The sequence below is a fragment of the Melanaphis sacchari genome, unplaced genomic scaffold (assembly GCF_002803265.2).
Source record: "Melanaphis sacchari strain LSU unplaced genomic scaffold, SCAv2.0 Contig167_pilon_pilon, whole genome shotgun sequence".
In the NCBI taxonomy this organism is placed as follows: Eukaryota; Metazoa; Arthropoda; class Insecta; order Hemiptera; family Aphididae; genus Melanaphis; species Melanaphis sacchari.
The window spans coordinates 325989-341827 of NW_020270769.1; the positions used below are offsets into that span (position 1 = coordinate 325989).

The window sequence follows — 15839 nt, forward strand, 5'->3', positions numbered from 1 at the left end:
TTTTTTTTTTTAATGAACGTATCTGCCTATCCTTGATGTGCCAATAAATGAAAAATCTGAATATTTTTATTTTTTTAAGAGTTTAATAATTATAACCTTGTATAAGTTTGATATAATAAGCTTAATATTTTATAAAATATTCTATTCCTACTCAAATTTGAATTTTACTTATTGTTATTAGATCTATATATTTATGAATGTCATGAAAATCAACTATTCACACATCAGCTAGCACATTATTCGTATTTTAAAGTCGTGATTCGGATGGTTGTATTTTAAGATCAATTAAAACCGATAGACTTCGAAGTTCAAAGTTCAAATAGTCGATTAACTATCGATAAATATTCAGACAATTGTTTATATTATTGCCGGACACTTTTAAATTAATACAAGCGTTGGGCATAGACGAAAAACGAGATTTTACTTTACAGTTTACATCATATTTTTTGGTACAGTACTAGGCTGGAAACCTTGGCATCTAATTATCGCAGAATTTTGTTCCTGGAATTTTTTAAAACCTATAAGAAAAACAATAAAATGGTTGGTAGATGTTTTCGAACAACAATGTATAGTATAATTGTACCTATTCTGTAGATATAATAATATAATATGCATATTATAAGTAATTGCATAGCGCAACAAACGCATTAATTGCAGAACATTTGAATATGACGCATATTAAATAACCATCACAACGTATTATTTGGTATGATTATACCTATGTAAGTTACTAAATCATATTTAATGTCGTATTTCCTGAGTACATCATCAATCACTCATTATTAAATGTATTATTTTATCTTCAATTACATATTATAAATAATGATTATATGAATATTAAACCAAATTAATACGATAGTTACTTATTACATTTTTTTTTTTTTTTTTTTAATTATTTACAATGTATAAAACACAATAAATTTCATTTAATAGGTTGGTGCAACACAATTTTAGAATTTGTCAGAAAGTTTACAATTGTATTGCTTTTTTCTAAAATAAGAGTTGCAACATGGCCTTCATCTATTAGTAATTTGGTAAGATAATAATATATGTTCGCATACATTTTGATACGCTGCGGTCAGAGCATTAATAGATTACCTATGCTATTTATTTTTTATGTGATTTAATTGAATTGACATTTGTTGTTTCTGAATGAAGGATCACTGTTGATTAGGTTTGACCGGATGAGTGAGTAAAAATGGGAATATCTGATTCTAGCATTTATTATGTTGATTTCTTGTCATCGTTGAAAATTTTTGAAAATACGCCATTTTTTAACCCTAAAAATTAATTTTTTGTACTCATTTTTCATATAGTTTAAAATTTCTTGATATCCTACTTGATATTCAGAGTTAACTAAAAAATTAACATCTGAATAAAACAATAAATGCATTATAAAAGAATTAAAGGATAACGAAAAGACGGAGCATGTTTGATTAACCTTGTGTCCTTGTATGTCATATATTTTAAATAATGCTTTTATACAAATATTTTCAAACAATACTTAAAAAAAACAATACGCATTTATTTTATTTATCAAAAAAATACTCTTAAGAGGTTATTAGAAAATATCTACAACATCGTTTTCTCGTTCTTCAGTTAACCATGGTTGCGCTGTGTTATAAACGCATTCGAAATATCATGTTCACACTATGATAGGTATACACAGTACACATTATATTAAAATATATAATATTAATTATAGGTACTTAACATACATTTCTCGCTGTACAGACCACACATCCGTAAATACTCACATTTGTCTGAAATTTGATACCAGCTGGTATTAAGTCAACTTTGAAGCAGTACAACTTTATTGAAATCGTATACTATCCAAACGTTATATTTCTACTTAAAGAATTAATTGACACGAATTTTATTTATCGCAACTTAAAATTAATATATATCAACATGCAATACATGCACATGGTAGGTGCCTAACATAAAATATAATTTACTATTATGTTTTCACCATCTGGTATCTAAATAAATGATAAAATAGTTTGTTATAAAAATATATTTAAATTTAAAAATTATACTTTTCTAAAACCCTAAGTAGGTACTTAAAAACTTTATTTATACCCTTTGTCTATGAATGTAAATAGTACATTTTAAAATCGTGTTGTTGTCGTGTCATAAGTCGATGTTTAACTAGATTTTGTAATTGAAGACGATATAAAAATAGTGAAAAAATAACAAAAGCCATAATCTTTATTAGTAATGACTTAATATCTTAAAATCTATATGAATAGATTTTAAGTTCTGATAACCTCTACAGACATAATTTTTTATCAATATTATTATATATAATATTGTGTGAAAAATATGCTGAGAACGAATGTATGAAAGTTGTATGTATAGTTATAATATAAATAATAATGTAAGTTATAAATTAGTGGTGAGAAGTATGTTTAAAAAAAAAAAGAATAACTTTACTAAAATTACATCTGATCAATTTAAGTAATTATTATAATAGAAGTTCAAATATTTAATTTAAAATTAATGTGATTATTATACCTGCATTATTTGCATGTAAGTTATAATTACATACTCACTTTATGACTTAACTAAATGATTGGTTGTAACTATCATATGTATTGGTTTTAAGTACTTAATAGTAAGTTAATCATACATCAGTTTACAGTGAAAGTCACTTTTAGGTGTTATAATAAAAATAACGATAACGGTAAATAAACAGTAATTAAAATGAAAATGTATTAATTATTCCTGAGTAATAAAGTTTAAAAATTAATAGATTACATGATTTAAATTAAGTTTAACTCAATATTTACAAAAATTGACATTTTTGTTTTAAAATTAAGTTTAACTTTAAGTAGGCGCCTATTTAAAATGATTTATAATCGATTTCGTACTATTTATGCATGATTACAAATATTTACTTATCACTTGACTGTAATAATCAAATATTTAATGCGTTATGATTCATGAATAATTTATTTTCACTTTTAATAAAATTTTAATAAATTTCATAATAGTCTTAATTAGAATAATTTAGAGATAAATAATCACTAATTTTGATGAGTCGATATAAATTAAATTTTTAGTAATTTTCTTAGTACACTCGTATAATATATGGTTGTATGAAATGTGCACATAATGAATATTTATAAAATAATAAGTTATAATCTTAAAAACATAATATGATTAAAAAATATTAGATAAGTACTCTGTAATTTTTTTCGCACTTGTTATCTTTCTTGACGTCAATATTGTATCATTTTATTTTTAAGTGACATGTATCAATATGTATATAATATCAACTAACATAAAAGTATGTTACTAAAATAGTACATGTTAATCCCAATGAATTATAATTAGGTAATAATATTATATATATAGATTATTATGTAAAGTATATATATATATATATACAAAGAAAAAAAGGGAATATATTTTACTTAATAAGTAAATTTCACCGGTAAAATGGGATTTAAAAAAGAATACTTAGTATGTATATTTAATTTATATTCATAATATTTTAATTGAAAGTTGGAAGAACTTATGAAAATTTCAAATTATAATTAGGTGTTTGCATTTATAAGAGGTTTGAAACTTCGAGAGGGGGAAAAATCGAATTACAGTAGATAGTCATAATAGTTATTAACTGTTTAAAATATCGAGAATCGACAATATTTTTATTTAGCTTGAAAATATTACTAAAAAATACAATTCAAAATGTATACAACATATTTAAGTCTAAATATCACAATAAAACAAATTGGTTATAGTATTTAATCATAGTGTAATTTTAAAGTTGGATAACCAAGGTTAATAACATAAACTTATTGCAAAATGGTTGATTTTACACGTCCCGGTTTTTGGTAAGTAACTTTTATTTCCTAGATAATTCCAGCTTAATTTTGTCTTGAAAGCTTGTGATAATCCTAATTGTTTAGTTACGAATTTACGATACACATAACTATATATTATCAAAATGTCAGCATGTACTACGCTTAAATCTTAAATAAGGAAATACCTATATACTCGAGTAATAACTAAAAATAGTATAAAATATAAATATATATAATACTTGTCATTTGCTATGTGACAGAAAGTTTGATGAACGTTAAATCAATCTTTGGTCCGTAGCATGTCGTAATAATATATATGAATATCTGATCGTTATCCGCTGCTTTTAATTTAAAATTTCCAAACTTTTTATAGACACACTAAAGTTTGAAATTGTAACGTCGTACTAAAACTAATTCAACTCGTCCAATTCACGTTTATAAACACCGCGATCCTCGGGAATTCTTTAATACGCTGTTTGTAAAAAAAAAAAAAAACTCGAAGCACGATATTAATGAGATATCATAGATATTATATGGTAGAAGCGACCAACTTTATTGAGGAATACGTCTTCGCATATATGACACAGGGTACGGGTGAGTGACCTAAACAACATATTCGACACACACAAGTCGAAACGTTAGGTACACAGATTGCTTGGATATATAATATATTTTCTTAAGTTCGGAAAAAACACTGCAAGCGTCACAACACCCCTCTCGCATACATATATTGTATGCGTATATCGTATATATATATATATACAGATACAAAATCGTGTTGTTCCATACACACACTACACACTTAATACCTATGTATGGTGTTCGCCAGTATTACTATATTATAACGCATACACACATACGCACTGCACACATACACATATATACTTTTAATACACACGTTTATACATATGGAGGTATGTACATATGTGTGTGTGTGTGTGTATGTAATATATGTGTGTACGGAATACAGAAAGGGCCACGTCGCCGAGAAATTTCCTCGAAGGGTAAAACTTTTATTGATCTGCTGCGGTCTCTCTCATTCTGTCTTTCTCTCTATCTCTCTCCCTCTATATCTCTTTTTCTCTCTCTCTCTCACGCACACACATACACACATACTTCCTCTATCTACGTCTTTCCACCTTTCTCTTTCTCTCTCTCTCTCTCTCTATACGCTCGTGTCCCCGAGTATCTAGCATTTTCATACACACACTGGAGGTCCTTTTACTATTATTCCTCTCCCTCCTCACTATACTCCCGCGATTCCCATCGACCTTTCACAAACCATCGCTACACACCGAACTCCAAAGCACAACTATATATATATATATGTATACATACACCCAAAGCTTTTCCGTGCCGAATCTTCCACCGCGTTGGCCGGTTTCCATTTCCAGGATTAAATCCTACCCCCTCTGCTACTCGATTACTACCGCTGCACGCTCCTCCGCTACGATCGCCTTTATCCTGTACACAAGAGTATATATATGTATTCGGCCGAGAAGTCCTTCGAATTTTCAGACGTCACGACAAAGAGAAATCTTACTAAATGTCTGCGTGTACGTGAATGTTCACAGTAAACATCATGAAATACGTGCACAATTCACACTGCGCGTAGATATATAAAAACAATTTTTACAGATGAGAGAAAATACCGTTCAACAGATAATTGTACAAAAGTTTGTGTAATAAATTATTATAATATTATACATTATTTAATCGTGTCAACCTATGAGAGGTGTTTGGTCGCGCGCCTCGAGTGGAGGGGCGGAGTCCCCTGATACCTGTGTATGCCAAAAACACGACCCCTTTTTCGTGTGCACAAAACGTATATATATATATATATGTGTGTGTAGGTTATTTATATAGTTTATGTAGTCCCGTGTGTGGAGAGGTTCGATAGGGGGACGCGCAATAAACGGCCGTAATGGCCGTGTGAAAAACATTGTCGTATTCGACGACAAAAGACCTTAGTGACGGTTTTGCGAAACACGAAAATTTCCTCAGGATTTCCTAATCCCCTTATATACTCTATTGCGCATATTCGTGTTGGTTATCACGTCGAGCGTTAAACTCTAATTAATAATAGCCGCTCGCGTAGTGTATATATGTACCTACTGACGATTTACGCGGATAAAAGCGCCTCGGTGACGTGTACATAATACATGTATAAATACACGTATTTATTATGCACGTATGGACTGCAGGTATATGTTTTACAGTTATATATGTACCATGGTATCCACTACAAAGATACCGCGGTGAAACATTAAATAATTAATTTATAATACATCACATCCGCTTTGAAAACGTTCCAAATGCATATACGCATAAGTGCCCATGAGTTATAAAGCGATACATCGACGTGTATAATTTATGTTTATGAATTACATAAAATCATTCGGAAAATGAGGAACACAGTATAATACGTGATGTGTTCGTGATGAACGCAATAGTACAAAAAATACAATGTACTTACTTACCTTACTTAGGTATATAGTGTTTATTATGTTCGAATAGTCTTATGAAATTGTAATTGGATCCTTGATTAGATTTTACTTTAGATAATACTGCGACAAAACTTGTTTTTGTTTATGATATTGTCGTAAAAATACCTCATAACATCGATCTAGTGTGTGTAAAACACGAATCAAACTATACAAGAAAATATCGATGTAAAACCACGTGATATCACAATACGGACGAATAACCTCGTCTGTCTTTTCAAATTGATTTTTTTTTTAATATAATGTAGTTAAATAAGAATGATTTTGTATTTTTTCGTCTTGTTATATTAAAATGTTTTACTGTCATATAGGTTAGGCATATGATAAGAATTAAGAGTATAATATTGAATTGACTTATGCGTGACAAGTGATTGCGGGAGAGATGTTATTATTGTATATTTATATAAATATTTAATGCGACTTTAAAAATACCTCATTATTGAGTTTTTTAAATTACATCGTCCTAAATTATGGGTAATATACGATTGCGAATGGAACGATTGCGAACGGACCTTTTCCGGTGACACGATTGCGAACGTTTTTACCCGACTTTAATTTTGCAATGTTGTCAGATTTGGTGTCAATAACAAATTTTTAAATAATAATTTTAAAAATAATTAAATAATAATAATATAAGGGTTTTTTGCTATTACACCACGCCGTAGCGATGCCGATAAGATAGATAAATGCCGTTTTCATTTAGGTCAAGCTTGGTGGAGAAAGGTAATATCAAAATCTAATCTTATTTATAAATTAATACTCTTTACGACTTTGAAGCATTATTTTTAATGAAATAAAATATCTACAGATTAATGAAGATTCAAATTTGATAAATGCATACAAAGAAAAAAACAATGAATTAGGTCCATGGCTAAAATTATTTTTCGGCTTACCGTTTTTACCCAGTGACGAAATTGAAGATGCATTTTTAGCATTAATAGCCGAATGCCCTAACCTAGAAGAAGCTCATGTATTTACAGACTATTTAGTATCAACATATATTGCACCTGATTCATTATTTCCACCATATCTTTGGGCACAAGAACCCTCAGTAAATCCAAGGTATGGTTTTAAAATTTTTTAAATTAAATTCTTTCTCCTATGTTAATTTTATTAGTAAATTCAAAATCTCTAAGTTTTTATAATTATTTTTTAGAACTACTAATGGTCCAGAGAGTTTTCATAGGACGTACAATGGTCAGTTTTATAGCCCCCATTCTCCAACACATGTAGTTATATCTGTTTTAAAAGAAACACAAGCTCAAACTTTGACAATAATTAATTCAATTAAAAACAATGTACATAATCCTATGTCCAAAAAAAAATAAACCTAAAATTGAATTAACTCTACAAAATTATAATGATTATAAAAACAACAAGGATTTAATTTTATATTTAAGAAAAACTGGAAATTCCTACCAAGGAAAAAATTTAAAAAAATAATAAAAATGTAGAAAAAAATGTTTAAAAACTATTATTTTGAATGTATGTTTATGTATTATTTTATTTTTTATTCAGAACTCAGATCTATGTATGTATGTATGTATTATTTTATTTATTTTTCAGTTTCAAACGTAACACTAACATGTGTGTTTTTAAAACTAGTATTTTGAATGTATTATATTATTTTTTTATTCAGTTTCTATAACGTAAAATTAACAAGTACATTTTGTAACAGTATTATTAATAATTATACAACGAAAATTGTTTTAATTAATCAACATTTTAAACGCTACATACCAATTGTATAATTTTATTTTAGTTTGTAACGAAGAGTTATTGTTTTAATTGTATTATTAATACCAATAGTTTATATTAAAAAAAAAAAAAAAAAATGTTTATAATAAATGTTAAAAATAAATAAAAATAAATAAATGTTTAAAATATTCAGAAATTATAAACTTGGCAACGTTGTCTAAAAAAACATTCGCAATCGTTCGATTTTCGTCTAAAAAAACAAATTCTCTGATAAGAGTTATTCGTTCGCAATCGTGTTATAAAAAAGGTAAAACGTTCGCAATCGTGTTGTACCCTAAATTATACTTTATACAGTAAATTGTCGTGTTATATTTTTGAAAGGTAAGAACATTATTACGGACTCCAAGTAAGCTGTTTTGTTATTTTTATTTTGAATCAAGTTATGTGCATTTTAAATTATTATATAAGAATATAAGACATTTAATGTTTTAAAAATATGCTCATTAACTTGCTTAAAAATTGAAAAAATAAAAGGAAAGTCTATGTAATAATTGTATTATATTTAAATTTTAATAAGATAAATTCACTCTAATATTAAAAATATAAGACAAGTAAATATTTATTACAAATAACAAAGTTAAACACTTAAACAAATTATTTATTGTGGAGTTGTAAGACAGACTAGTAGACAACACATAGCGAAAATGTTATGCTACAAGAAGATTCTTTTCACATATATTTTGGGATTTTTTAGTTTTCCTTGTATTATTTTGCTAGATTTTTGCAATCAGTTATGTTGTATTTAGTATTGGGAATTGAAGTTCAATAAGATTACTCAATAAAATCTCGTTTAGAATGGGGAATGAAGTATTCCCGATTGATAATAAATGATAATAATAATAATTAATTACACTATATTTTTTGGAGCATAATTTTTCTAAATATATCTTAAAATATAAATATGAGATTAAACTTTTTAATTTTATCTAAAATAATCTTTGAAGCTCAATTACATGATTGACAATTAAAAAAAAAATACTTTTACCTTTTTTTCACTGTGGTTAGATTTTAGATATTTTTATTTATTTTTCATTTTGATTTGGATTAAGCGATATAAATTCATTGTTAACAATTATTTAAACCAATAAAATTGTATTGGTAGTTTGGTGAAGTATAATAGTAATTGACTTATATTTATAATATTCATAAAAAATGTGAACTCTTAAGAAATATTGTATAATATACAAAATTAAATCGAAAATTCACTGAAATAATTATTAAGTAGACTTTAGAATTTGAAACAATAACAAATTTCAACAGTAATAAACGGTGACGTACGCAGGGGGGTATTTTGGATATTCAAACGCCCCAAGAAATATTTGGTTATATGCAATGGCGTATTTAGGTTTTTGTCATAGGGGGGGGGGGGATATGACTTTATAAATGAAGGAAGATACCAACGAGAATATTTACTTATTCAATTTTAATGTTATTTGTTATATTATTACACTTTTAGACAGGTATAATATTATATTGTGTTTGTAAAAAATCGGCTAAAGCAAAATAAAAATTGAATACTTATAAATTTTAATTTTAATATGATTTGAAAAAAAATAAAAATACTTAACAGGAATTAGAAATAAAATAAAATTATACCTATTGTGTATTGGCATATTTCCTATTAGGTATACCTATTATGAATTTCTTACATTTATAAAAAAGAAGTTTTATTATTTAATAACTGATTTTCAAAAACACCCCCCAAAACTTTTTTCTATGTACGTCCCTAGTAATAAATCGAGCCCATACACTGGTGGGAATACATTTTAGGTCTTGAGTTCAAAGAGACTCGAGAATAAAATCAAGGCACACCCATAAAAAAAGATAAATGTGGTGAATACGACTTGGACAAACGGCGCGCGGAAAAGTCCATTTACCGAAACAGTGTCATTAAACGTATAAAATATTCGTACAAATTCTCACCGAATATGGTTTTAAACGGAAATTTTAATTAAACGTTCCGAACGCGAGTGGCCCGTGAACAACCCTCTGGCTGTGAACGAACGGTTTATGAACGATTTCGCGGAACCGTTTGATTTTTGTTTATTTTTAATATCAATCACTCTTCCGCGGCAAACGTCGAAAACAGAGAACGTAAAAAATAATAGCACCCACGTCTATACCGCGGCTGCAGAGGCGATACACAAATAGACCGAAAAAGTATGTTATAATATTATGTATTATGATTATTTATAATGGTCACAGCGCCATTGCAATTTATATATAATAAATAATGCACGTATAAATATTTCATCTCAAACAGAAGATATCGACGTGTGTATATACTCGTGTCGGCAGGGTGCGGCGGACAATGATACGGTTAATTTGCTAATGCACAACAGCAACGACCATAATAAACGACGGCGTTACGTGACAGCAACATAAATAATATACAATTCGTTACTATAACGATAATAATAAAATATATAATATGATGCTATATTACACCGGAGGGGTGAAGAGCCGCAATAACAAGAAGTCCATATACATATATATATATATATATGTATATATGATATTATTATTATTATTATTATTATTGTTCTCGTATCGATATTGTGGGCATATATATATATATACGTATTAATAATAATAATAAAAAACAACAATATCTGCGTGTCAAAGAGATCAAAGAAAATAGCGTGTCTTAACGTACGTCGGTTGGTTGTCATGGGAGGAGGATGGGAGAGACCGGCTTCCTATGTAATATTATGTGGTACGAGCGTTTAATATAATAATAATAATAAATTGTATATGTATTATGAAAGGACACTCGAACCGCGATTTAAATATTATAATACATACGTGTAGAGGTATATTGATATGTACATATATATATATATATATATATTTAAGCGCGGGGCGGCGAATGGAAAAAAAAAAATATGGAAAACTCGATCCCGTACACCACCGTATAGGTATATACCGCCGCCACGGTAATAATAATGTGTATAAACGGCCGCCGTTTACCTTATGCTATTGCCGCGGCGAATTCAATATAAACGACGCGCACGCACGCGCGGCACCGCTTATAATATAATAATATTATATTGCAATCCAAAAAAAAAGAATGAGGAGGAAAAAAACGGACAACGACCAAAAACAGAAAGAAAGGGTACCTTGCAGTGTTGTTGTGTGCATGTATAATAATTAATATTACGTTATATTCGTACTATATTGTGTGCGCGCGAGCGAGTCTGTGGCTGTGCCAGTTGTCGGTATACGCAATATATATATATATAATATATATATTAAATTAGGTATACATTATATTATTATGACACACACACACATATATATATATATATATATATATATGTAGAAAAAGAGTTGTAAAGAGGTCTTTTGAGATTATGTATGAAACAGCACACAGAGTATAATAAAAGAGGATGTGTTCGGACAGCAGCATGTGGTACGTGATGTTTTATTGGCTGTTTGGGTGTTGTTTTACACAAACGGACGGAACTAAACCGCGGGGATCCATTGTGTGGTGTACGGCGTGCGACGGGTTCGGAAGAAAACGGAAAATTTCTCCCTCGTCTCTTAGTAGCTGTGCCGTTTCCGCCGCCTCTGTCTCATCTCGTTTCTATACGTGTATTATGATTATTATTATTATTAGTATTATTATAATAATGTTTGTCAGCAGATTAAGGACCTCTGTGGTGCACTGTTGGGCGGTAGATGAAATAGCCACCGCAATTATATACCTATTATGTGCGTACAGAGACGCAGCTATTATGTGACAGGCCCTAAATAGGACAGGGCGAAAACAGTTTAAGGGCAGTGTTGTGTAGTACTAATTTGAATAACAACACAAACGTATTTTATAGTCCTTTATTGTTAACTCTCTAAATCGTAATGTCTAAGTATTGCGTTTGTCTATATACTCACTAAAGACCGATGGACAGTCCCCACCGATCGTGTAATTTGATATATATAATTATTATTCAAATAAACACAACGCGTGATTTACACAAATGCTGAGTATATATGCAATAGGCAGACAGTTCTCTCGTATTGTATTGCAAAGAATGGACGGACTACGGTACACAAATAGAATTATAGAAGATCGTAAGTAGCTCTGCAGTGAACGTTTGAAAAGGTCAGTAAATCTGTAAATATATTATTCGTAGAAGTAAGTAATCGTCACTCACCCTGCAACTATATGGGTCACACTCGTCTAACTCACGCCTAATCATCAGCGTATCAAGGATATGACGTGCATATCACCAATAGGTGATAGTAACCCGTAAATGGACACTTTTACCGATAACAGTTGATCGTGGACAATGTGTACGGTGGGGAATATAATGTAAAGGACGAAGACGATTAGATTACTCGAGACTATTTAGATCAAACTCGCCAGGTCTTAATCAATATCTATTAGTTTAGAGATATTTAAGAGAACACTATCCGTACGCTATAGACAATTTGAAAACAAATTTAAATTTATAATAATAATTATAATTGTGTAAGATAAATACATTTTTGTCGGCCCGAATAATAAGTAGTAATAATACAAACTGTCCGCTACATTTGATACTGCAATGCTCTTAATACTTAAAATAGTACAAATAACTGTCCATGCTATGTGACCGTGCAGTGTCTAACAACCGCGTATGCGATACATTCAATGTAACGCTAAAGCCGAGTCACAGCTACGTCGTCTGTCGTGTCGTGTTCAAAAGTTGAGCTCGATCCAACTCGCGATAGATTATAGCGCATGATAGCCATGATACCATGATTTTAATGGCCAATCAGAATATACGATACAAAGAAGACAACACAACAGACGACGTATAGCTGTTCAAGCCGACTTTACGATCAAAAATATCATGATCAACTAACCCAAATACGTCGAAGCTCTCGAAATTCCGAACTATCTCTGCGCTCACTGCATTCAATCCTCAACAAAAAGAGCATCGTATTAATCTGTACAATTTTCGGTGAGATAAATCTAATACTAAAATTTTAAAATTTACGACCATCATAATATATATTACTATATTTATAATGGTATGACTTAGATATATTTATAGTAATGTAAGCTAAAAATCAATGTTTTTAAATCCTCGTCGAACTAAAAAAAAATAATGTAATGCATATAGGTATAATATATTTGTACGTGATGCGTGATGTGAGCTATAAACGACGATTTAAGCAATATTTAATACCAGCATTCAATTTTCACGACAAAAACATGTCATCAAAATAAATAAAACGTGTGAAATTTAAAGATCTTCGGAAAACTGCAGTCTTGACTTTCTCTACGTGTATTTATGAATTAATATTAACGAGTAACAACTATTTACTATTTCACTGCTGTTATTTGTGACTGAATGATTATAATTTAATTATGATTTTAAACTTTTTTAAAGTCTTATCAAGTTGTGTAAAAAATACCACAGTATACAACGATTGACAGACGGTCGTCCGCAGTTGTCCAAGTGTCAGGAGTGATACGTATGGTATGCGGTGGCAGTGCGATAACAAACGGGTACGACGATAATATGTTTTGCGGCGTATGCGTAGGTATCACTAGCCTACGTTTCGAAATAAAACAAGAAAAAGGCCACGATGCGACACGAACAACGATTTTAAACGAGGCGAAGACCGCAGATCGCTGCAGGTGGCGTCAAAGGATACGTCGCTAAATGCTCACGTCGCGCAATGTGTTGTGTATAAAACATAATTATGTTATTGTCCGTGACTCAACGAAGGAGAAAATGATGCAGTTGTGTGGGACTGCACAACGGTCGGCAGCCGCAGTCGACCCTATCGCAATGAGCTTTTGCAAGAGCTAACCGTCACGATCCGACGGTCGTACAAGTGCGCCCCGGCCCGATATACAGCCCGGCAACGGCGTTCGTCGGTGTGTTCACTCTACCTCTTACCTACGTGCGCGACCGGATCGGTGTCGGCAGACGCGTAGTGCGGCAGCAGCTATGTACGATTATGTGCTGCACACGTTACATTATTATCGCTGTGCGCCGAGGAAAAAAAAAGCCGTTGACGATTGGAATTCCGAGAAATCGTCCGTATGATGTGTGCCGAAAACAGGAATGACTTACGTAGTCGCCAAACGAGTAGGTAGTCGGCCGGCCGGCCGGTCGTCGCGAATGCGTGCACACACGCTGCTGCTGCTGCTGCGCCGAGAGACGAAAATATACGGAATGAAAGAAAAAAAAAACTAGGCAGTCGTAAGTAAGAATAATAATTATAACGACGGCGTTTTCGGTGGCGCCCATTTTGAAATTCTTCGCCGGTACAATGTCACGGCGTTTGCGTATTACCGAGAAAAGGTGAATATCGTTTTTTTTTTATTTTGTCAACCGAATTTTTTATCTCCGAATATTCCAAAGCTCGCGTCCGTACGCACGCGCCTGCAACGCGACATAATGTCATACACGAATAATATTAAAAAACATGACGCCAAACACCAAACCTGCAGCAGTCGCCGTTCTATACATAATACGTATATACCTACTTATAATCGTATTACTTAAAAGTCGTATCTTGAAACTATCATTATATCATCTCTATATGCGACGAAACGCGTTATGGAACCGTGAAATTTTCATTCAAAAACGGTTCTATTCGACGAATTGATTTTGTGTTATTTTTCAACGACAAATTGTTGAAACTACATAATAATATATTGTTCTTTATAAATCACACACTTTTCAAATAGGTAAATGATAACATACCCACACGATCGTACGAGATCATCAGCACACCGAAAACCATACCATATATTATAATATTATCTTTAAGCCATTAAATAACTGTAAATATTTTGAACGTCGGAAAGGTCTTTGACGACAAAGAATGAAAAAAATTATTTACATGTATCGATGTACTTGATATAATTTAAATTTATTTATTAACATAAACTATATATTATTACATATTTGCATAGACTGCATGCACTAAAAATGAGTTTTTCAAGTGAAAAAAATTTCATACATTTTTAACGAATTTTTTCCAAAGAACCTTCAAGTTCGTCAAAATATAGAGGTTCAATACGGTATAAATATTATATTAGTCGAGTCGTGTCCGATCGACGATAGTGAGTCATCCGGGCACGTATATAGTAACGACGTCGATAGAAATTAAACTTTCGAACATTATATATTTTAATGTTATACTCTTTACACCTTTCGTCTATAACCGCATATTTTCCCATTCCACTCCACTCTCTTTATTCGCCCCTTCGGAACGTGTAATTTTAAAAACGGGAAACCGTGGCGGTTTCGTATGCACTACACACTCTCTCTCGCACACACGCACGCACACACATATCCATAGGAACATTGTCCGCCGTCTTTAAAGTTCGTGCACGCGATTTACGTTTTTATAGGTTAGACGGTTTTTTTTCCATACATTATATATGTACACAGTATCGCATTATTGTAAAGGGGCTATACGCGGGCAAGACGTCACGCACCGATCGCATAATAATAAATATATAACGCGCGCGCCGCGTGGTGGCGGTACCGCCCAAGTTCAACCGGCGATTATTTAACAGAACGAGTTGATAATACTATTTCGACGGCGACTTCGGTCGTGTGGTCGATGATAATATGATATTATGGTGTGTATTATTATTGTGTGCGAGTGTGCGCGCGTCCGCGACACAACATAATAATATAAGGTTGGGACGTCCGACGAGAACGTCATCGTTACGTGTATACATATTATAATATCTGACCTCATATACGTATAACCTATAATATCAGCCTGCAAAGAGTGCGAGGACGAGAAA

At 31.1% G+C, this 15839-nt stretch overlaps 1 protein-coding gene across 1 annotated transcript; it reads left to right on the forward strand.

Annotated features, from left to right (window-relative positions):
• The first annotated feature begins 6786 nt into the window (after positions 1–6786).
• Positions 6787–7644, forward strand: LOC112592299. Its single transcript, XM_025336322.1, has 4 exons — positions 6787–6790; positions 6954–7039; positions 7125–7378; positions 7473–7644. The coding sequence occupies exons 1-4, from the start codon at positions 6787–6789 to the stop codon at positions 7642–7644; spliced, it is 516 nt and encodes a 171-aa protein (XP_025192107.1).
• The last annotated feature ends 8195 nt before the right edge of the window (positions 7645–15839 follow it).

Excerpts from the sequence above, each read along its gene's own strand:
- LOC112592299 (XM_025336322.1), top strand. Across the intron at positions 7,040-7,124 it reads GTCAAGCTTGGTGGAGAAAG|ATTAATGAAGATTCAAATTT; the intron begins GTAATATCAAAA and ends AAATATCTACAG. Across the intron at positions 7,379-7,472 it reads GAACCCTCAGTAAATCCAAG|AACTACTAATGGTCCAGAGA; the intron begins GTATGGTTTTAA and ends ATTATTTTTTAG.